Source organism: Pipra filicauda, unplaced genomic scaffold (genome assembly GCF_003945595.2).
Source record: "Pipra filicauda isolate LSUMZ 115617 unplaced genomic scaffold, ASM394559v2 scaffold73_size2923735_pilon, whole genome shotgun sequence".
Classification (NCBI taxonomy): Eukaryota; Metazoa; Chordata; class Aves; order Passeriformes; family Pipridae; genus Pipra; species Pipra filicauda.
In genome coordinates this window covers 1018535-1043009 of record NW_024104909.1, presented here as the reverse complement: position 1 = coordinate 1043009, position 24475 = coordinate 1018535, and the positions used below count along the sequence as shown (strand labels likewise).

Here is a 24475-nt window from a genome sequence, read left to right as displayed (position 1 = left end):
GCCTGGGGGTTCACACCCAGGGCAGAGAGCTGTCAAGTGATGAGCGCAGGGACAGTCCCAGAAGTGCCAGCAGAAGGGGACAGGGAATCCCAGGCTGACATCCAATGCCAGGACAGGTTGCCTTGGCTGTGGAGCAGGTCTTGGACCTTTCCAAAGAAAGAGACCCCCCACTTCTCCAAGTTTCGTCCCACAGTGAATGATCTTGTGAGCAATTTCTCCAGTTCTGAGTCAGGATGAGACCAACACTCTCCACATCTGTTCGCCTGATGTTAGAAAGCCTTGAGAAGAGTCAATGCCAAGATGATCTCCTGGGCTGGCTTGAGCTGGGACAGCTAAAGCAGCAGAAGAGTTTGAGGACTCTTCCCAAGTGCATGAGTAAATGGCTCTCACTGAGCACCCCCAGCTCATTAGTCGTGACTCTTCTCTGCAGAAGGAAGCAGGTAACCCCTGGGTCACGGCTGGGCTGGGTCCAGCACCCTGGCTTAGCTGGTCCGGACCTCAGCTGGTGTCCATCAGCACTGACTTTCCTGGCACTGTTCCACTCACACCACAGAGGAGGAACCCTGCAGAGAAACCTCCTTTCCTGGGGTGGTGCACCCTCAGGCAGGTCCCTGGGGGTGGAGGGGCTCCAGGACCTGCCCATGCTGCACCCTGGATGCCCTCACTGAGTGCTGGTGGCACAGCAGCACAGGGGTCCTGTCCCCCACCTCAGCTGGGAGGGCTGGCCATCGCTGGGGAGGTGGGCACAGGATGGTTGCTCTGTCCACATCGCAGGGGAGATGGCAAAGAACAGCAACCCAACCTGCAGCTGGGGCCTTTGGAGGAGCTGCTGGGACGTGGAAGACTGGGAAAAGGGTGCTGGAAGCTGGAGTCCCAGCAGGGGTAGGGAGCGATCTCAGAAGGGCTGTGGCTGTGTTACCAGAGAGCCAAAAGGGCAGAGGGGCTCTCAGAAGGGCCCTGCCAGGAGTAGGGGTCCCCCAGCTGGGGCTGGCTGGTCCCCCTGGCCGGGGCAGAGCTGATCCTGTGGTGCAGTGTGTCATGCCACAGAAGGGCCCAGTGAGGGCTCTGGTTGGCAGAGTGTGACCTCCTGCCTGACACGGGCAGCCAGCAGGAGCCCAGTACTGGCAATTAGCTGCCACCACTGGTAATTAGCTTCTGGCTACTGGGCTGCCTGGGCATGAGGAGTCAACACTTCCTCAAGGTATGGCATCGCTCAGAGGAGCATCTGGGGCATCTAATGCTCTGTCTTGAGGCTGAAAAAAATCATTCTGCAGGAGAAATAAGGGGTGAAAATGCCATGGGGCTTCTCTCAGCAGCTCTCAGTGTGATCACAGGGACCCTTTGCCCAGGTCTGGCTGGGGTTTGGACCTGAGCAAACCAGCCACAACCTCAGCTGCTGTTGTCACTTCATGGGCTGGGAGCTCTCCTAGTGAAGGACAATGGTGAGCTGAGACCTAAACTGTACCTGCCAGGCACATGTGCAGGTAAAATGATTTCTAGAGTTTGCCCTAGGTGCAAGGGAGTGTTTCTGAGATGTCCTCACAAGCCTCCCTGCACGAAGCAAGGCTGACCATAAACCCATGGGCCACTAGGTGGACTCACAGTAAACCAAAATTGAGGATAGAGAGCTCGCTGACCATTTTCCTCGCCTCTGGGAAGAGCCTTGTCAAAGCAGAGGCACTGAGAAACCAGCAGCATGTGTACAGCTGGCCACTGCCTGGTCACCAGAGGTTGAAAATTGGCCAAAATATGATCAACACGCCTTACTTGTCACAAAATGTTTCACCAACCCCCTGGGAGAGCTGACCCTCCAGGCAGGGTTGAGCCAGGAGCGTGGGGACCAGCACTTGCTCTCCAAGCTGATAGGATGGTATCCAAAGAGTCAGGCTGGAAGTCTGTGGGGCTGCAGGACAGAGCAGGCACTGCTGAGCACTGAGCTGGTTCTCATCAGCCAGGCTGGTGAACACATCTGAGCCAGGACACATAGCCCAGAGTTGCAAAAAAGACCTGTGAGAGCAAAACCAGCTGATATTTCTGCATTGCACCAGCCTTCCCCTCCCTCCCAGTAGCCTGGGTCGGGGTCACACACGGCTGGATAAAGGAGATCCATCTCTCCTAGCAGAACCAAGCAGGTTGAATTGTCATGGGCTGCCCTGGGATAACCCTGCCACAGGAACCAACTGTTTCCACGCAGCTGTCAATGATGTGAGGCACCAGTCAGACCCTGTGTTCCAACCCAGGGATGATGCCCACCATGCACCCACCTCATCCTGTCCTGCTGTGGGGACACCAGAGAACAGGGAGAGCAAGGAACGGCCCGGGCAGGGGGGTGGGTCCTGGCTCTGCAGCGGGGCTCAGGAACCAGGGACAGGGATGTCCCCCTGATACTGCTGCTCCCCCCCAGGACCATTTCAGTAGGGATAACCACTCCAGAGCCCCCACGCTCAGAGCAGATCAGAGCCCACTCCAGACATCTCCATCTCATGGAGGGCCAAGATATGAAGCGTGTCCTTCAGTACCATGGGAGTAGGACCCCCTCCTGTGAGTGGGGAACAAGAGGGTGTCCCTGCCTGGCCAGGCTCTCCTGCAAACATCTCCTGGGCAGGGTGGCCCCAGTAGGGATGAGCTGACATCTCTTCTCTCTGCAGAGTGGCACTGCTGGGACGTGCATGGACAGCATCCCACCCCTGGTCCCCGGAGAGGAGCAGCGAGCCTGGTGGTCCAGAGCATGGAGAGACAGGAGTGTGGGGCACAGACCCAGGGCAGACCCCAAAGGTGGGTGCAGGAAGGTGTGTGGGGTGTCACCGAGGGGGGTTCGCCTTCACTGGCTGGGGATGAAGAGCACTGAGCATGGGCAGTGCTGGTTGAGTGTGTGTGCAGTGCCTTTTGGCAGCCAAAAAGAGGGCTGGTCAAAACCAGGGGAGTCGTGGGGTCTTGGGTGCAGCAGGGTCTCAGATTTTGCAGGGGTCTGGCAGGGTCTCTGTTCTGCCAGACGTGGGAACCTTTCCCCAAAAGCAGCTCAGGGGCCAGGTGGGGAGAGTTGAGGGACACAACAAGGTCCTGGCACCCATGTCAGGTCATACTCTTCTCTTCTGTGCCACAGCCCGGGGCTGGGATGGGGCCCCAGGAGTTATCTGGGGTGGCTGGGACAGGAGTGAGAAGAGAAGCCTGTGTAATAAACTGGGCTCTGCTCAGCCAGGGCAGAGGAACACTGGCTGACATGGTTATTGGCTGGTACTGGTGTTACAGACGGTGCAAGGCAAGCAGAGGAGAGTGGCCATGGACTGCTGTGACTCTCCCTGCCTGGTCAGTCAGGAGGAGAAGGAGGATGGGGAAAGCTTTGACCAAAACTCCAGTCCTGAGCCCAAAACATGATGCTAGAGGTGGCTGATAGCCAGGAGAGGAGGTGGGGATGGTCTAAGGGCTGGTGGCAGGAGGGCCACAGGGTGCTGGGAGCGCATCCGGAGCAGCCTCCCAAGGCATGGCATGAGCTTATCCATACTCTTTTTTGGGGGAAACATCAAGTTTGGGGGCTCTGTAACCCACCAAGGAAAGGTAAAGCAGAGCTGGGGGAAGGAGGCTGATGCCAGGGCAGGCACAAGGAGAAACACCAAGCAGGAATGCTCCCAGAGCTGAAGGCAGAACAAGTCCCCATGCCAGGATGCCAGGACACTGCAGGGGCTCATGGTTATGTGCAGGGGCTTCCCTCTGCCACTTGGACATTTGCAACACCATGGGAAAATGCTGGCAGCTGCAAAAACCAGTTCAGACTGCTGCCTTAACTGATCCAGGCCCTCCTGCCCTTACATTCCTGGAAGGAGGCCACCCTAGCCAAGGGCTGGATTTTTTGATATTTTTGATGTGAGCAGCAAAGCCTTTGCCCCATCCACTTGCTCCAGCCCTGTACCTGGAGGGGGGAGAGCAGGGACCCCCAGCATATGCCAGTGAATTGCAAACAAGCACCCACATGGGAGTGAACTGGGAAAATGGGATGATTTTTCTGGAGGTGAGGGACCTGAGCCACCAGAGCAGCCAGGCCCTGCAGCCTTCCCATTGCCTGGAACAGCAGGCTCCATTGAGGACTTTATTAAAGAGCAGAGTCTGAGCTAAAAGACATAAGCTTGGTGTCCAAACAGTGCTTCATCCTTTTTGGCCAGCATTAGAAGCAGATCCAAGGCAAACTGACACGTCTGGGTGTGTTTGTCCCTTGGAGGTGGGGAATCCAAAGAAGGAGGCACACTCAGGCCTCCTGCAGGACCTGCACCACAGAGACTCAGAGAGCTGCTCTGGCTGCTCCATGGATGCTTTATGGGGCACCCAGCCAGGGTGGGGACATATCTTTAGTCCTGCAAGAAGGGATGCTGTGATGGTTGAAATCAGTATCAACCACTTCTACTCTTGTCTCAGCCCCTGGCACAGCTGTCTGTGGGCATCCTCACTGCCCACACAGGGATGTGCTCTATCCATCCCTTCCGGTGAGGCAGGAGCTGTCTTCCAGTTCCCAGCCTGGATGTACCCATGACCACTTCTCTGCTTTGTTCTCCTGCCAGCCATGTCCTGTGGCTCTACTTGCTCATTCTCTTGGCAGCAGTGCCAGTGAGCTGTGGGTGCCTCATCCCAGCTGAGCCCTTCAAGGATGCCCTTGGTTCCTGGCACCACAACATCAACACTTTTATCATGACTGCTAATACACTTCCTCCTGTTCTGCAACCATCATCTTGCCAGCAGTCCAAAAGAGAGCTGTCAGCCTCCTCTTCCACCCTGGGACATCTTTTTCTTGGCAGCCCCTTTGGCCACCGCTGGACATGTAGTCAAACCCCAGCTCCTGCCTCAGAACTGAGAGTGCTCCCTGTCCAAGGTGGTTGGTGACATGTGTCTCTCTGAGGTGAGATGCCCTTTTCCACCACTGGTGATTGGTGTAGGATCTCATACTTTAGGGTATTTCTATTTGTCCTCCAGTTCCAAAAAGGTTTTTGAATATAAAACCCACCAGATTTCGGCACCACTTATGACCTTGCAGGAGCCTTTTAAATGGCTGCCAAAGGTTGAACAGCACCATCTAGTGCACTCTGTCCTGAATCCACCCATGCTGGAGGGACGCTGGCTCACACCCACACATCCCTGCCGTTGGAATGGATGCTGACAGCCCACCAGTGGTCACACCTCAGCACTGGGTCAGGCCAATCTTGCCTCGGGGGAGTCTGTGAGTCACTACAAAGAGGAGAATTCATTTGGGATGACCATTGTCAGTGCTGAAGCTGATCCAAGTGCTTGCAGCCTCTGCAGAAGTGATCCTGGAAGTCTTGTGGCTCCCAAGCCAACCTGGTAGGGAACTAATGGTGCTACAGAAAACACCCCTTTGCAGGGAGGCTCTGGAATTGCACCACACCAGTGCTGCCTGGATGCAGCCCAGACCTTCAACCCAGAGGCTGAGAGCAGTTCCTCTATCTCCAGCGTTTGCTGGCTCTTCCAGGCAGAAGGGAAGTGTACAGGATCCCACGGGACCAGCCTCAGCTGCAGGGTGACACCAGCAGTGCACCAAAACACTGCTGCCATTTCGGCTGTGGCAGTTTTGCGAAGGCTTAAGGCAGGGCCACGTGATTAGCTGAGGAAGAAGGGAGAAAGGACCAGGTGAAGAGAGAAATGACCAAGTTTGGTTCACCGGCCTCTATCCTTTGTGTAAAGATCTCGCAGGCTGATTCCTCTCCCACAGGCCAGGGGCACTCAGTTTAGTTTCTAACCTGTTTGATGTCCTTAGGTAAATCTGGAAGTAACTGATGTTGGTCCCTGTGCTTTGCCAAGCTCCTTGGCATGGGGAAACTGATGTGTAAAAGGCAGGGAAAGGGCTCCAGAGAGAGCCAGCCCACGGCTCTCCCATCCCCAAGCAGCCCTGCTAGAGGACCAGAAAACAGTGAGGCACTGGGAAGGCTTGGCATCATCCTGCAGGAATTCATCTCTTCCAGCCTACCAAGGGGCAGCTGCCTGGCTGCTTTTGCTGGAGCAGGGCAGCACTGGCTCTGCTTTCTCTGGGAGCAGGCACAGAGCAATCCTGTGCTGCTGGAAGGCCCTGCCAGCTGGTCTGGAGCCCCTCTGCCTCCCTGGTGTTCCTGCGGGTGGGATGAGTGCTGGCTACTCACCCTGGGCTGTGTCTCCTGAGCTGGGGGGGTCCAAGAGAGCCCCAGGCACTTTTCCCACTCCCCAAGTCCAGCCCAACCGAAGGAGCAGTAAGGAGAGGTTACAGGGAAGGATGTCAGCATGAGGGAGGGCATGTCAAGCCCAGCCCTTCACCCACCTGCATCCTGGTGGACCCAAACTCATCACCCACCCCCTCGGTTTCCCCTTTGCCACGGAGAAATCTGGCTCTGGTTTCTCATGTGATCTCAGTTTGGGCTGTGAATCTCTGCTGGGCCTTTCTCTGGGAGATGAAAAGCTCTCTAATACCTGATGGTCTCTCACCCATGAAGCGACTGAAGTGCTATAATGTCTCCAGGGCTCCTTTGAACTCGCTGGGGAGGTTGCGGGCCTCAGCCACTCCCCTGCAAAGCAGGGCTCACTTTTAACTCTCCTCCACCTTCTCCTAATTTCTCAGTATTCTCTCCAAAACGCAGATTCTGGAATCCTTCTGCTGTAGCACCCAGCCCTGACCCAGCCAGACATCCCCCGTGGGGAGCCTGCTGCTCCCGCCTCCTACACTCCCCCCAGTCCATCCTCGCCAGATCCCGGGTTTCCAGCAGAAGGGCCCTGTGCTCAGTGGACAGACTCTTTCACAGCTGCTTGCATTCAACCATGTTTTATTTGCCGGCGACTCAGCTTGTGAAGTTTTCTGCAGCTGCCTTGACCTCGTCCGTGTCTCCTGCCCCTCTCATTTCCCTCACCCCGGCGTTTTTCTCAGCAGGGCTTTTTAATCTATTTCTAGACCATTGATGGAAATACTGAATAGCACTGGGCTTCCCATCCAAGCCCGGACACCCACTGAGCGCGCTCCCATTCTGCAGGGATTCCCCATTGATGGCTGTCAGTTTGCCAGCTCCCAGCCCCTTTAAGGTGTCCCTCTTGATGTTGTATTGTGCTAATTTTTAATCAGAATAGTATATGGATTAAGTCACATGCCTGAACAGAGCCCAGGTCTATTATTTCTATGCCATAACCTTTATCAGCCAAACTTGTAATCTCTTCAAAGGATGACATCAGAGTTTGACAAGAGCTATTTTCTGGAAACTAGGCTGATTGCATTAATTATATTCCCATCCTTTAATTCTTTACCAGCTGAATCCCACATCAGCTTTTCTATTATTACGCTTGAGATCAGTATTGCACTGCTACATGTAAATCAGCTCCCAGCATCGTTCACATGAAAGGGTGTAAGGAGCCACATTGGCCTGCCGGGCTCTGCCGGGGTGGGATGGGGAGTGCCACTGCCCAGGGTGGATTTCTGTGCATTTCAGAAAGCTGGGAAAAAAAAATGCTACCGTTTCCAAAAGCGTTCTCAAAATGCATGGAGGCAGGCACGTGCAACAGTGTAATTGCATAAGAAAGCAGAAACCATCCCTGTTGGAAATCATTCTGAGTAATTTCTGATTTTTAAAGGAGTGTCTTGTGGCTTGTTTGCATGTTCAGCTTTTGAGATGGTACCTAGGGTCTGCCTGGCTTGGAGTCTATCGCTGCTTTCCAGGGAGGAAGTAGGCTTTGCGCTTCCCTGTTACTCTGCTCTCTTTTGATCTCTGCATCTGGAGATCCCCTTCTTCTCCCCGCAGTGTCCCCCGTCACTCTGGGACAGCAGCCTCAGAGCTGGGGCACCCTGCTCCCCATAACCAACCATCTCAGGTTGTGACATGCTCCCTAGTGCCGATGTGGGGAGTCTCCACATTGCGTGACCCGTTCCAGTCCATGCAGTGCCACCTCTTGGACAGTCCCTGATTTCTCCCTGCCGCGGAATTGTCCAGCTCAGAGAAGCAGGACACACTTTGCAGGTTTCAAACCAGCTGTAGTGGCTGGTGGAGGCAAGAGCGGCACCACGCTCCTCCATTCCCAGGCCCACGATGTGCGCTCCAAACCGGGCAGAGCTCGGGTGTGCCATGCCGTTCAACACGGACAGAGCAGTGGAGACTGGTGGTGCCTTGAGGGCTGATGCCTTTCCTGGGCCGAGCCCCTCGGCCAGGCCCTGGGGTCTCCCGAGTGTGACCCTCTCCGGGGCCATCCCTGCCCGGGATGCTCGCGGGGGCTCTGCGGGCTCCCCTCGGCCATGGCCAGCAAGAGCTCTGGAGCCGCTCAGCCCTTGGGGTGCCCGCCCAGCCAGAGCTCTGCGGGTCCCCAGCGCCCTGCCCGGCCCCTCGGCCATGTGCCGGGGCTCTGTCCGGAGCCCAGCCCGGCCCCTCGGCCATGTGCCGGGGCTCTGTCCGGAGCCCTGCCCGGCCCCACGGCCACGTGCCGGGGCTCTGCCCGGAGCCCAACCCGGCCCCTCGGCCATGTGCTGCGGCTCCCGGGGCCCGAGGCCTCCCCGGGCCGACACCTCCGTGCGGCTGCAGCGAGCGCGGGGCCCGCAGCCCCCCCGGGCCCCGCGCGTCCCCGCACCGCCTCCCCGGGCCGGGCCGGGCCCGCTCCGCCCCGCTCCGGCCGCCGGTCCCGCAGTACCGGGCGGGGGCGCGGGGGGCGCGGCTGAGCCGCCGTGCCGGGCTGGGAGGCAGCGGCGCAGGCGGAGCGGAGCGGGGCTCGGCTGCTGCTGCCGCCGCCGCCGCCGCTGCTGCTGCTCCCGATCGCTCCCCGCCGCCGCCAGCCCGCCCGCGGCCGAGGCCATGGGCGTCCCGAGCCGCCCGCTTTGTGCCGCCGCAGCCCCGCCGGGCCGCCGCCGCCGCTGAGCCGCATGGGCCGGGCCCCGCGCCGCCCCGGGCCGCCGCCGCCGCTCCGCGCGGGTGAGTGAGGCGGCCCCGGCCCAGGCCCTGCGCCGAGGCCGCGCCGAGGCCGCCGCGGGCGGGAGCGCGGGGCCGCGCCGGGGCCGCCGGGCCGGGCTAGGCCGCCCCGGGAGCGGGGGGCGGGCGGGTCGGGAGGGCGAGCGCGGCCGGGGGCGGTGGCGGCGGAGGCGCGGGGAGAGGCGCGGGCCGGGTCCCGCGAAGTTGCCCGGGGGGCGGCGGGGGCCCCGCGCGGCGCCCTGACAGCGGCGGGGCCGCCCCGCAGCGCGCCCGGCCCGGCGGCTGCCGCGGGGCGAACGGGGGGTCCCCGCCGGGACCCGGGAGGGCGGCTCGGCCGGGCGTCCTCCGGGAGGCTCCGCGGGGCTGCCCCGGCCGGGGCGAGGAGCCAGCGCGGCCCCGGCGCAACAATGCCCGGCGTGGCCGTGGGGCTGCGGGGCCGCTGCCCCGGGGGTCCCCGCCGCCCGGCCGGGGGTCTCCGGGGACCTGCGGCGCAGAGGTGGGGGCGAGCCCAGCGCTCGCCTCCAGAAACGGGGTGAAAACCATCCGACCCCGCGGCGTGGGGCCGGAGCCCCCCGCGTCCCGCGGTGCCAGGGCAGGGGTTTCGTGCTGGGGGGCTGGGGCCGGGGGCTCGGACGGCGCTGGCTCATTGCCGCGCTCCACACGGGGCCCAGCCGTCCTCACTGGCCGCCCCTGGGCTCGCTGGGTCGTTTCACGATGGACAGGTGGGCTGTAAGGGCTGGCACGGCATCGTCGGCGGTTCTCGGTTCAGCCGGGATGAGAAAATGGGAGGGAAATGGTATAGCATCCCAAAGACATGTTCCTTGAGGTGGGGTGAGCTTTGAGAGGGAGGGCGAGCTAAAATGTGTCTTTCCTGGTGTGTTTTCACATGCAATTGAGTTAATCCAGTGCAAGGAGTATTAATTTGTCAGGCAGCTGGTGCTCTGCAGTACTTGGGGCTTCGGCTGTTCTGTAGGACAAGAATTTTGCTACTGCCTTTAAATGATGAAGTTACCTTGTCGAGCAGCAGAAGTAGCAACCCAGGGATTACCCTTCCCTGCCTTCCTCTCCTTCCCCACACCTCCCATCCTCCATATTGACTCGTTGCTTTTCTTTAAAAACCTCGTACTTGATCGGGTTTCCTTCTCAAGGTGGTTTTCTCATCTTCCTTTGATGACCTGAAATTTTCCCAGGCTCGTAGCGTGCAATTTTGTTGGCGTTAAATGAACCTTTTCTCAACGGCTTGCCTACAAAAAGCAGTGCCAGGACTGAGCTCCTGTGCTAACATGCCCATCTGAAGCAAGAATGCAGTCCAGATGCCCAAAATATTAGGGTCAGCGATGCATCTGGATTCCCCTAGAGCTAGTCGAGGCGACGCGGCGTATTTCTGAAACGCAGAGATTTGTGAGGAATGTGGCGCTGGTATGTCACTTGAGCGTACGAAAGCCACCTGTGTTTGATTAAGGTGCAGTCCCGCTTCCAGGACTAGCTGGGTATTCTTTCCAAATAATTTTCACAAGCCTTAAATTCCTGTTCGGGGATGAGAATTTCCTAGATTTATAGCGAGATAAAAGCTGTGTTGCCTTAGTATCACCTGGTGCGTGTGCTGTGCAGAGGACTTGGTGGCAGTGCAGGAAGTGACATGTGTCCTGTGATACCTGAGTATGGATCTCTTGGATGTGGGGACTGCCACATCCCAGGGTCTAGTAAAACCACCGGTCTTGGGTAATGGGATTATGTTTTAGAGGAGCATCAGCTGTATCACTGATGCTGAATTCTGGATGTACGGTTTTGGATGTTCTGTAACTGTCATTTTTAGCCTGTGCCTGGTTCGAGCCCAGTTCTGCGCTCTTGGAAGTCACCAAGAGCTTTGCTGTTGATTCTGCTGAAAAAAAAGAGGTGTTAGTACAGTAATGGTGCAGTGATTTGTAATCTTAGAGTGTTTATTTCCAGTGATACTCGCTTATTTTTTTCTCCTCTGTTTCAGCCAAACAAACTTGTTTACCTTGGAGCTACAAATAGTGGTGATTTGAGATTTGAGCTCGTCCCCCGCTGCTCCCGCGCAAGCAAGGACCAGAAAAATGAATATCCAGGGGAAAGGCTTCCCCTTGGATCTCGGAGGAAGCTTCACTGAAGATGCTCCAAGACCACCAGTTCCTGGCGAGGAGGGGGAACTCGTGTCCACGGATCCAAGGCCAGTTAGCCATGGTTTCTACTCCGGTAAAAGTGACGTGGTTAGAAATGAGATGTCCACAGCAACACCGAGGCGCTCCGATTTGGATTTGGGGTACGAGCCCGAGGGGAGTGCTTCGCCAACTCCACCCTACCTGAAGTGGGCCGAGTCGCTGCACTCCTTGCTGGATGATCAAGATGGAATCAACCTCTTCAGGACTTTCCTGAAACAGGAGGACTGTGCAGATCTGCTGGACTTCTGGTTTGCCTGCAGCGGCTTCAGGAAGCTGGAGCCGTGTGTGTCTAACGAGGAAAAAAGACTCAAGCTGGCAAAAGCCATTTACAAAAAATACATCCTCGACAACAATGGCATCGTGTCCCGGCAGATCAAACCAGCCACAAAGAGCTTCATCAAAGACTGTGTCGTGAAACTGCAGATTGACCCCGACATGTTTGACCAGGCCCAAACGGAGATTCAGTGCATGATAGAAGACAATACCTACCCTTTGTTCCTTAAGTCAGATATTTATTTGGAATACACAAGGACAGGTGGGGAAAGTCCAAAAATTTATAGCGATCCGAGCTCAGGGTCTGGGACAGGTAAAGGACTACCTGGTTATCTGCCGACTCTGAACGAGGACGAGGAGTGGAAGTGTGACCAAGAGGCCGAGCCCGAGGCCAGCCGGGACTCGGCGCCTTCCAGCAGGCTCACGCAGAAGCTGCTCCTGGAGACGGCCACGCAACGCGCGGCCTCGGCTCGGCGCTACAGCGAGGGCAGGGAGTTCAGGTGGGTGAGCGCCGGGGCAGCTCGTGAACGGATTGGGGAGCCACCGTGGGGGTGGTGGGAAGCTTTGGAGGACCAGTGGTGATGGGGAGCATCCGCATCGGTGCGGGTTGGCGTTGCCGGGTGGTTCGATGGTGTGCAAAGCTTTGTTTGAAAGTAGTCGCAGGTTGTTTTAAAGGTGTCTCTGGCTGTTCCTGTCTGGTTGCGCCAGATCATCCCTGCAGCACTTTCCTCACCTGGAGGAACTGCTGCTGGATGTGGGCTGGAGGCAGGTAGTGCAGAGCCATGGGCAGCCCCCATGCACAAACAGGCAGCTGAGCCCTTACCTGCACAAGCAGAAGGTCAGTGCTCAGGTACTGTGATGTGGACAGGTACAGCTGGTGGTAACACTGCTCTGTGTAGAAATTGTTGTCATGAGCTCGAAGGAGATCCCTTGGTACTGTGGATGGGAGTTCACAGTGCATTCACGGTGCTCCCTGATAATGGTACTGCTTTGCAAATGAGATTCCCAGCACTGAATTATAGCGGTGTCAAACACAGAATCCCCAAATCCAGTTAAAACCATTCCCTGCTGCAACTTTTTTCCCTTCATGAAAGTAATTGGTGTTTTTTTTCAACTAGAGGACTTGCAGTTTTGCAGCCTATTTTTTTTTCTGGGTCCCCCACCCACTTCCAGCCAACATGGATTTTGAAACTTGCTGAGAGCTCAGTTAAAATTCCAGACAATTAACTTAGCAGGGAGCTCTCTGGGATCAATAAGCGTGTGTGTGTCTAACCCTTGCTGAATCAACAGAACCCGGCCAGAACACATTCCTACTTTCTTTTTTTTTTCCCCCCCTTTTTTTAAATAAAATCTCCTTGTTTTAAGACCTGCTTAGGCTAAAATCTGACGCTTTGTGAAGATTATGAAATGAAGTAGCTGAAGTGTCCTCTTCAAAGCCTCCTGCCTTATGAAAAGCATTTCTGTGTTTAATCTCCCCCGGCCATCCCTTTAGGCGGGCAGCTGGAAGCGCATCCCGCCCCGCGCGAGGTCTCGGTGCCTTTCGGTTGGCGAAATGTTCTCGGCTTGGTCCTTGTTTCCTTACAGATTTTGAGGAGGGTATGTTACACGTGAAACTCTTTGGGAGGGGGAAGAAAAAAAAAAAAAGAAGGGAATTCGCGCAGACTCCCGCTGTTTTAATCAGGAGTCAGAAAAAAAATATCCCAGTGTCTTGGGACTTTCCCATGGAGTGAATAAAAACTTCAGCATGTAGCGAAGTGCGTTTTCACTGAGTGGTTGGGTGCTCACCATAAATGAAGGATTAGAAAAGGCTACAACTTAAGTATCTTTTTATTTAAGCAGTAATGGTGTTAATATCGAAAATAACTTACTTGAGAGTCAGCAGTGTTTAGTTTCCTTATTACACCAGGTAGCAAATCCTGCATGCCACAGGATTTTAGCTGCAACTTAAGGCAAAAAGTGCACTTTACCCCTTAACATTATCTGTGCCAGATTGTAAAATGGTTTAAGGAAGGTGCTGTGAAATAAAAGTGTTTTGGAGTAGAGTTCATTGGTCCTGGGCATTTTCATACCAGATTGGAATAACACAAAACATAAATCTTTACCTGGGGGATGGAGGTCAGAGAAAATGTGTGGCTATTAATTTGTAGAGTCGGACAGCCTGTCATTGTGGCTACTGACACTCTACTGACCTGTGGGGTAGGGAGGCAAGGAAATGTTTACCATTCTCACCAGAGCAGGAGCACTTCTCAGCTTGGAATAGCTGAAGATAAGGGATTTATTTTATTTTTTAAATGTTGGTCTGTCAGCTCCAGTAGCATCCAGAGCCATCGCCATGGAAGGTGCTGCTGAACTGCATAATCTCTGCCTTTTTTATTCTAAAAACTGCTGAGATACTAATTTATGAGGTGATTGTTCCTCTTTGTGCAAGACCTTGTGGTTGAATTAACCTTCTTCTCGGATGTTGTATAGCAATAGTTGCCTTGAATAAGCTCATTTTTAAGCTGTAGCTTCTCTATCCTGCAGACTTCTTGTTCATTTACTTTCTCACCTGAGGAACTGTGCTGGAAGCTGGTGGAGCTGCTTGCAGCAGGAAGTGATGGTTGCGTGCAGCATTTGAAAAGCTGGGTCCCAATTTATTTTGAAAATTTCCACAAACCTCCTTTTTCTTTTTTTTGGCATATGTGTGGAAGAATTTCTCATTTCTGTTCTTTGGGGAATGTTGAAATAAGCTGTTTTGCATTATATCTCAGGGCCTGTTTAATCTTCCCAAGACTGAACTTCTATTCCTTGGCTTCCATGGAAACCCTAAATAAAGAGGAATCTAAGCAAATGCAGTAGAAGTATTTCCCTGTTAGCAAATGAGCATCTTGAATCAGCTCCAATTTTTTTTTTTTTTTTTTTTGCAGCAGAAAGTTCATAAATCTTGATGCGGTAGCTCTGCTCTCGGGAGAGCAAATGCAAAAAAATTCCTCAAAGGGCAGAAAGACAACCCATGATTAGCGTTGGGTGTTCCGAAGGTGTGCAAACGTGCAGGCACATCTGGGAACATCCCGAAGCCAAAAGCATCGCCGTTACCCACTGTGTTTTTGTGCGCGTCGGAAAAGGCCAATAGTCATTATAGTTCGGCTCCTGCAAATTAATTGGACATTGGTTATGGATCAGTGAACTTCAAAGAGAGTAACCCCCGAAGATCTCGGGCATTAACTCGCAGCTTCCGAAAGTGACACTAACGTGGTTGTGAGGGCGGCTAAATCGTTCATTAACCTTCTTCCGACACGCCGGGACGGCGTTCCTCGGAGCTGCAGAGCAGAAATTAAACCTGTGCCCGAGAGCTGCCCTGCAGCCTGGTTTTTGACTGCTCCACGAAAACGCACGCATCTTAAAGAGTTGGAAATTGGGTGTTTTGTGGTGAACGGTTGTGTCTTTTGTTGGGGTGGGTTTCTTCTGCTGTCTCTTTAGCTCTGCGCGTGGGAAGGCGCTCCCCTCCCACTCCCAAATTATTGGAGAGCAGCTCTCACAGCCATTGCCTTTGCTTTCTTCCCGTGGTGGGAAGTGAGAAGAGCATATGGTGTTACCTGCCAGCAGCTCTGTCTCCATCTCTCCTGAAAACAAAGAAAACTGGGAGATTTGAGTTAGTTCTACCAGTTGTTTTGGGTTTTGACCCATTTCATGAAGCACACGATGCATTGAAAAGGAAACCTGGGTGATGGTGATGAGAGGACACAGTGATGGGTGAAGTCTCCAGTTGCTTGGTTTTGAAGAGTGTTGTGGTCGAGCTGCTGGGCACGGATGGAGAAATTTCTCAACGGGGTCTTTGATATACACAGGGGGTTGGTTTTTTTAAAGGAAGCTGGCTCCAAGCTCTAATTTCCACAGCGCTGAGCTGACTAAGCTCACGGCATTTCACAAGTGTTGGTGGTTCAAATGGGAAGGGTGGGTGATGTGGTTCTCCACCAGGCCGGTAGAAATCACCAGGAGAGCCCTTGTGCCTGTGCCCACGCACTGGCAGCCTCTCCGGACGTGTGGGAGGGCAGCTCTCCCCAAAACACACAGCCAGCACTTCTTCATAACAGAGTATGAAGAGGAGGGCAGCGGGGAAGAGCTGATGGAGCTTTAGAGGGACGAGACAACCTCTGATGTGGGAGGATGCAGCGACAAACACGGCCGGAGAGGATCGGTGTAGGCTGGCTCAGGGATCTCCCCATGGCTTAGGCAGCATAAACGGTCCAGCGGTCAGAAGCTGGGGCTGCATCAGGAAGGAGCTGGCTGAAGTTTAGCTGGCAGCCCTAATTTTGAGGTTGGCTGCTTCGTTCATAATTAAATATTAAATTGCACACCTCTGACTCAAGACTGTGTGGTGAAGGAATTGTCGTTAATTGTACCGACCGGTTGGAAAACCGGGGATGCAAAACCAGGAATGCTGGTGCAGGAGCAGTCATGTTTAGAAAGTTTAAAGATGTGTTAATGGCCTTACTGATGCTTCTTTTAACTGGAGAGGCAGCACGTGCATCTTGGAGTTAGGCTGTTGGAGCTTCATGAGAGCAGGGAAAAAGCATCTTCCGGAATGTTAGACCCATATGCAAAGGCAGGAAGAAAAGTTTTGGATGCTTATCTTGAATTAAAATTGCTGGGCCTAGAGTATTATTTGTAATCAGTACAGCTCTATTTGGACTCCATGTAGAGCAGTGGCTATTTCCAATTTTAAAGAAAATAAGTTGCAGAAGAATAGTTTGGGTTCTGCATTGTTCTTGGAGAAATCAGTGAGTCCAGCAAGGAGGGGGTCTGATGCCAATAGCTCTAAGTGGTAATTTAGTGGCTGGGGCACTGTAAGATATACAAGACAGAGACTGATGGTGGTTTTGCACAGAAGTTAAGCCAGCTTTTTAAAATATGTTGTTAAGCTGATGAAACTTCTGTGTGGAAGTGCTTACATTACATTAACAGTGTAAAGTATTTATACTGACGGTTGCCAAGTTTTAAAATGGATTTTATTTGAAGAAGAATACCTTTTGTGCCCATAGCTTTGCCTCCACACAAATCAAGATGAAGAAGTGGTGTGTTTGTTGTTTGGTTATGGATCAGTGCTTTGGCTTCTTTTTAAAGACAGGTAGTTAAGCTTTTAGCACTCTCATTTGATAAATGAATAGTGTTTTCTCCCCTCCTCCAGCAAACAAAACCTTGTTTTGTTGTGATTTTTATTTGAGTTACAGAATATTTCCTCTTAAAAGCACAGAAGGGGGATTATATCCCCCTCCTTTTGGTGCTGGGGGGATTCAGGTTGGACATGGGGGAAAAAAGTCTTGGGAGCATGATGCAGTCCAGGAGCACATCACCAGAGGGGAGGGAATCTCTGTCCTTAGAAGGCTGAGTGGGTTGGACTGAGCCACGGCCTGACTGGTCCAGTGCTGGCGATGGTCCTGTTTTGTTGTGCACTTACAATGATGGCACAGATCATGAAATACTGTATTTTGAGTCTGACTGGTTTGGGTTCTGTCCAGTTTCAGAAAGAATTGGGTGCTAAAAGGCTGAGTGGGAGCTGAACCGCTCCCAGGCCGCTGAGAAGTGCACCCAGGAGGTGGACCACGGGGGTGGGAACACCTTGGGTTTGATCTGCCGTTCAACTTGGCTTTATGTTTTAAGAGTTTCTTTGTTGTTACTATAATGGACTAATCCCTTGAATAATTAGTTGCCATTGGACGTTTTAAAAATGACTGCCTCTTGGATGTTTTCCTTTAATAGTCTGTTGGATCCTGGATTTATTAACTGTTGAGACAGACTGTGAAATCCTGTTATGCCAGACTTTCTTGGTGGAAAAGGGACTGAGAAGGGTGTAGGGGTGCTGGGGAAACACACGCTGGCCCCATGTGAGGGTAGAGCTGTTGACTTCTCCGCCTTCCCAAGCCATGCAAGAAGTCCTTGTTGCCCACTGGGCTGGGTCATTGGCTACCACAGCGTGTTGAGGTCGTGGGTCACCCCTAAATCTGGGGCTTCAGAAGGTACTACAAGAAGTTCAGCACTGTGGCTGCATGGTGCAAGGCCAGTCATGCCATCACCACCCGTTTGAAATAAATCATGGACCTGATTTTATTAAAACTGATGGAAAAACCTGGTTTCAGAAGTGACTGTAGTGAAGAAACTGCTGTGTTTAAAAAAAATCAGAAGAGAGGTGCTGATATCCTAAATCAGTTCCTGGATATATCATTGGATTATTAGGCTCATCCTTAAATCCATTAAGCAAATTACAGTTAATCAGTCAAATAAAAGAAGAAAGATCTTTCGCGAGGCCCCGTCTTTTGAGCCGGGCAGAAGCTGTAGTAATATTTTAATTTTCCATCTGTCAGTGAATGTATTCAGTCACTTTGCTTCCTTATGTGGAGGATTTGAAATTAGAAACTGAGGTTAATTATCTGCATTAAATGAAATATGTGAAGACCACAAAAGCAAAAACCTTCACGATTTGGTATGGTCTGTTAAGCCAGGCAGGCTTCCTTCAGAAGGAGAGGGGTTATTTTTCCCCGGTTTTGTTCCGATTGAAGGGTTTTAGTCACAGTAATTGAAATGATTAAAAAGTCAAATTGCTGGTGAATATAATTCTGAGCATCTCTCTGAAAAGATTTGACACTTGGTCGAGAGCAGGGGTTTGCTCAGCCTGGCCTTGCTGGGCCGTGTGGAGCACCTCGTGCTGTGCCATCCCGGCGTGGGTGAGGCCGGGTGACCTTGGTGCCACCTTACCCACCTCTTCCATGGCGGTGGGATGGCCGAGCTCTGCTGCAGGGTTAGTGGACCTGATTTGGAAGTGGAACAGTACCAGATGAGAGCTACACTTTTGAGCTTATCAGATACAAAGTGTGTCTGACACCACCCATCCTAATGCCAGAAATCAGCTAATTAATGCCTGCTTCACTTGGAAGTGCAGCTTCGGACTATGCAAAGATGACACACTTGGAAATACAAATTCCCACAGCAGTCAGCTGGGTTTGAGGTGATTTGCGTGTTAAAAGGCTCGTTTTTTTCCCCCATTTTGCAGTACACAGGTGGCTCAGGTGTGAGCTGCTCTGAGGGCTGCAGCGCCCGCCTCTGCTTGTGGGGGGCAAAGCTGCCCCTTCCTTCACTGGTGTAGCCCTGAATGTCCGGCTCAGGCAACTTCAGGAAAGGTCTGACTCTTCTGGACGCTCCTCTCGTTCCCCTCATGTGTGCCAGAGCGAGCTGCTTTGCTTGAAGTCACGCTCAGAAATTAAATTGTAGCAGGTCACACTTAAAGCAAAACCATCACTAGTCGTAGCCCTGGTCTGGATCCCTCACTGTTGTAAGGCAGTGATGAATTTAAGTAGAACCGTTGCAGTTTTAAGTCAGATTATCCGAATTCTATAAAACCCACGTGGAAATTGGATTTTACCTTTGAAGACTCCAGAGTACCCTTCTGTGGTAAGACCTGGAGTTTTTTGGTCCCCTGGCTCCCGAGATACAACCTGTCCTTAAAGTATCAGCTTTTTGAAGATCTTCATCTGATCTAAGTAGCTAATAGATGAAGAGCTTTCATCTATCCTGATGAAAAGCAGTGGAGGGAGGGAAAGCTATAGCTAGAGGAAAAAACCTCTTTGAAATACCCCAGTGAGACCTACTGGTTAGCAGCAGGGCCTCATGTTAGTCCTTGGATCTTCAGAGCTAATGACCAGAACCTACTGGGTTTTATCTGTCAGCCCTCCAACTCCCACGTGTTCCCTGTCCTGTTATAGACCAGAAAGTCAGTCCCCTCCCTCTCTCCATCTTCACTGTCCTGTTTTTTCCTGGGGGTTTAGTTTTCTGACCTCTATATCCAGCATGTGTTCACAGAAATCCTTGTGCTGGAAGGAGGAGAGCAGTAGGCTTGGGGAGGTGGGATTGCCTTTTTTTCAAACACTTCATGTTTAGGGTGGGTTAGCTCTGCTGGAAAACCATACCTTTAGTGTTTAACAGGTTTACCCTTTTCAGTCATAAATTTTGGTCTTTTTCTTGGCTGGCAATCAGCCTCTTGGACTGGGTGAGATTTATCTGAAAGACCTCTGTGGGATTGATTGTTTGGTAGTCAAGGATCAGAGAAGCTGTGGCTGTCCCATCCCGAAGTGTCCAAGGCCAGGTTGGACAGGGCTTGGAGCAACCTGGTGTGGTGGAAGGTGTCCCTGCCCATGGCAGGGGATTGGAACAAGCTAAGCTTTAAGGTCCCTTCCAACCTCAGACCATTCTGTGAATCTATGACCTCTCCAAGCTTTCACAAGGAAAGTATGAATCAGAGCCAAGTTGCTGGAGAGCTTCTGGAAATTACAGGTAGGATCCGTGGGGAGAGGTGCGGGGCCTCAGTATCCAACTGTAGCTACTGCATTTGATTAACTTTGTCCTGGCCCTGTTCCGTGCCAGCAAAAGCTGTAAAACCATTTGGCACCAGACATGCAAATGAGAGCTGGGATGAAGCGACTGTTACCCTCGAGGATACCAAAAGAGGAGTCAACAAACAGAAATTATTCTATTAGCAGGGGCAAAGTTCACAGGTTAACCATCGTGTCAAATCAATGAAATACAGCCTTGATCTCCTGCACAAGGCCTTTATTGTGTATAAATAAGAGTGCCCGGGCAAAGACAGCAAGTTCTTCCACTGTAACATTTGCAGTGTGCTGGAGAAAGGGAAGCTCTGTACAGATGGTGCATGAAATGCCTTCTTCAGACAGAAGGCATCATTCCTGCTTCAAAAGATTGTAAAACATGACCTTGGAACCTTCTTGCTCTCCTTATGGCCCTACTCAGATTGGGTTTCCAAGGGCATGTATTTTTTATTTGTTTAATAAAATTTGAGGTCTTTGGCTAAGAAGTCTGGTCTTTGTACTTTAAATTCAGTCCATGTGACTGTCATAATATTTATTTCTTAGGAAATGAAAAATGTTCCGTCTTGAGCAAAGCCACAGAGGGAAGTGGTTGGGTAGGCTGGCAACCTCAGGTGTGTGCAGCATGTGTCTTCTGCTGATCCACTGCTGAATGAAGACCATCACCACAAGTCCTTTGTTGCTTGGTCCATGGCTGTACCAGGAAAAGAACGGCAGAAGCCGCCTTCTTTGTTGTGGAAATACTGATATTTAATGTGTCTCTGAACATCTGCACTTCCAGGGGAACTTGGCTTTCCTCTCTTGGGAAAAGCTACTTTGAAGAGGCTCCTTGAGAGGCTCCTTGAGCCTCTTCTCCTCAAGGCAGGCCAGTGCTGGCAGAACGAGATGGAAATGGGCAGCAAAGGATGTGTGGATGTGTCACTGCAGTGTAGGATTTGTCACGTTGTAAAACAGCGCAGCAGTTTTCCCCTCCGGATATATCCAGTGAAGTTTGTGACCCAGGGGGATTTGAGTGCTGGGGAAATCGGCCCAGCTGGAGGATTTGAGAAGGCAGAGCATCCTCCTGTCCCCAGGAGGATTGAGCCTTCCCCAGATGGGGCTGGCACAGCCTGCTAAAACTGTTCCATAGTGGGGACCTTCCTCCTGAAGAGAGGAAACTTTCCAAATGGGCATGGGAAAAACTTTCCTTTGGTAATCCTGGAGATAACAGGTCACACAGCTTCACCCAGTGATTCTTGCACAATAACTTGTGGTCAGGCTGAAGTGTCTATTTTAGAAAGGCATCCAAGTGATGGGAGGGAGGTCATGCAGCATTTTTGTTATCTCTTCCCGTGGTTAGTTACTCACTGTTCCCAGTGTGTTTCTTACTGCTCGCTGCAGTTTTTTCCAGCTTCTGTTTCTAGCTGCTGGATTTTGGTGTGTTTTTGCTCGCTTTGCAGGCTCTAAATACCTCTGCACGTTTGAAAAAAGCCCTGCTGAATGGGTGTGAATGTTCTCCTTAAGTGGCAGCAGCTTTGTTATGGAAGGCCCTTTGGTTTTATTAGACTTTTCAACCCTCCGGTCGACTGTTAAACAAGCTGGAGCTTGTCATGGTTGACAAACCTTCACTCTGGTCTCAGACCTAACCTACCAGTTTAAAGGCAGTATTCTTTTGTGTGCAGGTTTCTGGGTGGGGACCATCGGGCTTCGAAGGGAAATTAACTTGCGGCCTCTCTTTCCCCCCCCCCTCCCCACCTCAAATAAATTAAGTTTTGTACTAACTGTTCTGTCACTTCCAAAGGCCAAAAGGAAATGTCAGCCTTTAGGTTTTCTGCTACCTGAGGTACTCGGCTGCACACTGAGAGTGCAAGTAGGTGGGAATGTGTAATTACATTATAAACAAAACAGCTGCACGATCAGTGTCAGCAGCTGAAGATAAAATGTAGGAAGTTTTTTCAGGTGATTCATCCATAATTATTTAAAAACATGTTGAATTTATTCTTGAGCTTTGGAGGAGAATTCTTGCAAGGCTGGCGTTTGCCGCCCATGATGTTTATACACCTGAGTAAATGCCTGTCTCAGCAGTTTGTCGGTGTTGAGTGCTCCAGATCTAAATCCCTTCAAAGGTAAACCCAGCACACCTTTGTCTCTGCTGCCCTTCCTGTCTCCAGAGCTTTCACTGATGAGGTGGAATCAGTTGTAGCAGTGGCTGGCACTAGGACGGGCTGGGAGACAAGGCTCACACCATTGTAATAACTGTTTGATGCAGATTTATTCTGTGTAGGCTTAGGTGATGGCAAAGGCTGGATGACACAGTCTGATGGGACTGGTGGAGAGGTGGTGGGGGAGCAGCTTTGTACGCCCACAGCCGTGACAGCCAGGCTGTGGGCTGCATCTGCTCCCCTCTTGTTACATCCTTCCAGCAGTACCTGTTGTATGGACTGTAGGGCTCCGGGGAAGAAGGGAGGGAAGTTCCTTTGGACTGTCCCTCTCAGATGCAGCAGGCTGGCCACACCTGGCTTTAGAGGTGCTGGAAGTCGTGGTGCTTTTCCTGTACTCATGTCATTGCAGGTGCTGGTGCTTTCTGCCCAGCTGGGCAAAACCGAGTATTTTTCTTTTGGGGAGAGGGGCATTTGTCACGTGCTTCTCTCTCCATGATTGCCAAGAAGTCGGAAGTGTGCTGCCCTGAGCTGGCTGGAAGCTGCTGGGGGGGGCTGTTGTTGTTGTTTTTATGCTAAGCCAGCGCTCTGCCCAGATAACATCCACGCAGGGCAGGGCTCGTGCCCGCATGGCCGGGAGGGCACCGGCACCCACAGCAACCAACGCCTCGCCCTTTCACAAGGTTCAGGGTGCCTTTTCCTCCAGCAAGAGGCACGGCACGGGTGCCTGCTCCACCACAGCAGAGCAGGGGAAGGGGCTCTGAGACCAGCAGCTTGACTTGTGTCTCTGCTCCAGACATTAGCAGGGAACCCTCGGTCCCTGGGACACTTCACCACTCCAGCTCCACTGCTCCATCACACTGCTTGCTGGAGGAGATGAGCAGATTTGAGGAAGGCACAGACTCCAGTGCTTGTTCTCGCCCCTCTCCTGCCGAGCCTTGCTGCCAGCAGCTCCAGCTTTAGCTCCAGGAGGCTTTTCTGCTCCTGCAGCGTTGGCAGAAAAGTCAGCTGGCCCCATGTTGGTCTGTCTCCTTGACAGTCATCCACGTCTCCTCTCCTTGAGACCTGACTGTCCCTTCCAAGTATCATAGGCTTGGGCACTCCCTGCCTGGGAGAGGTGGCTTGTTGGAGCTGTAGCGAGCTGGTATCCCACTGGTTTTATGGTGAAAATGCTGACCCTGCAGTGCCTGCCCGCAGCTCTTCCACGTGCTCAGAAGGGTAGATGCATCCTACAGCTCACTGGATTTGCCTTCCCAGTGCTAGGATACACTTGGGAGGCAGCAGTTGCTTGGACTCAGCGAGGTCATCTGGGTTTTGGTCCTCGGTGTGAATTGCTGTCTTTCTCACCTCCTGTAGTTCCTTTGTCCAGAGCCATCAACCACACTGCCAGCAGCCAAGCTAGGAGCAACCCTTTTTCTTTGTTAATTGCCGCCTGTGGCTTGGCACCAGCAGTGTCAGAAACCCTCCCAGGTAGCCCATCTTGGGCTGTGGACTTGGGTGTAGTATGTTGCCTCAGGTGGTATGGAGTGGCATCATCCTCTCACTTCCCAGCTTTGGAAATCATCCTGGAAGCCTGAGCTGAAGAAAGAGGGTGGGACTGGAGCCAAACCTCTCGTTCCAGATGGGACAGTAGTGGCAGGAACACCTATTGTCCACAAAGGTGTTGCCAAGCCACAGAAGGCAATTAGCAGGCAAGAAAAATGTGGTTCCTTTAAAATTTGAATTTTAAAAACGGTTTTTCTTTTTAAATTGAATGAACACACATTGATATGCCAAGTAGGCAAAAATCCGGGTTGTAAGAAAATCTGAAATTATCTAACCAGTGTAGTTAGTGACTTAATAAACCAGGCAAACAGGAGTATATTCAGTCCTGAGTGATAGCTGAGTGTGAACAGGATGTATAACATTGGGTTACTCTGCCTTTGGCACAGAGGACAAGGAAAACAGTCCTGGACTATGGCTGGGAGGTCTCTTTCTAACCATACTGTTACCAAACCAGTTATGGTGGAGGTAAAGGCTTGAAAATAATTTTTTCCTTATTTTTAGGGTCACCTGATAGTGTTGCAGATGTAAACTTTGTACTAAACAGTCAACCTCTTTGTGCCTTAAAAAGGTGTTCACAAGCTCTCCCTTTCCTACAGGGGACCCTTCTGCACCAGGCCCCCTCCATGGTTTATGTTTGTGCTGGGCTGCTGCCTGTCCCAGGCTCTTCAAAGCACATTGTCAGCTTTCCTTGCATTAATCCTTCCTTCTTGCTCTTCCCATGGTCCCTATGATGCAAGATCAGAAAAGGCTGTTTCAGTATCTGGCCATAGCTAATCAGGATTTTACCTCTCTCACATGATTTCTTAAAATACTCTTGCTCTCAGTAAGGACCTCAGCTGTGGCCACCTTACCTGGTGTTGACACTTCAGTCTGGAGGTTGAACTACTCTGCTCCTCCAAAGGTCCTTTCCAACCAACACCTCTGTGATTTTAGTCCTTAATTAATTGCCGAGCGGATCCTCAGGGACTTCATCAGCTTTTATACAGCAACAAGCCCTCCAGAAATTCATGTGCTCATATGGTTGAAGTAATGTCACTAACAGCTGGACTGGTGGCCAGGAGACAGGGAGACTGTAA

At 52.3% G+C, this 24475-nt stretch overlaps 1 protein-coding gene across 6 annotated transcripts in view; it reads left to right on the top strand.

Annotated features, from left to right (window-relative positions):
* Positions 1 to 24475, top strand: part of AXIN1 (axin 1) — an 85424-nt gene that overhangs the window by 5081 nt on the left and 55868 nt on the right. For 3 of the 6 annotated variants that reach the window (XM_027750880.2, XM_039389554.1, XM_027750876.2), the window contains exons 2-3: positions 2649 to 2775; positions 10891 to 11862. In XM_027750880.2, coding sequence (XP_027606681.1) covers positions 10985 to 11862 — 878 coding nt within the window. In that variant the 5' untranslated portion in view covers positions 2649 to 2775; positions 10891 to 10984. Of the gene's footprint in view, positions 1 to 2648; positions 2776 to 8872; positions 8910 to 9719; positions 11863 to 24475 lie in introns of those variants that run through there. The other 3 variants (XM_027750878.2, XM_027750877.2, XM_027750875.2) reach the window with 3 other exon arrangements.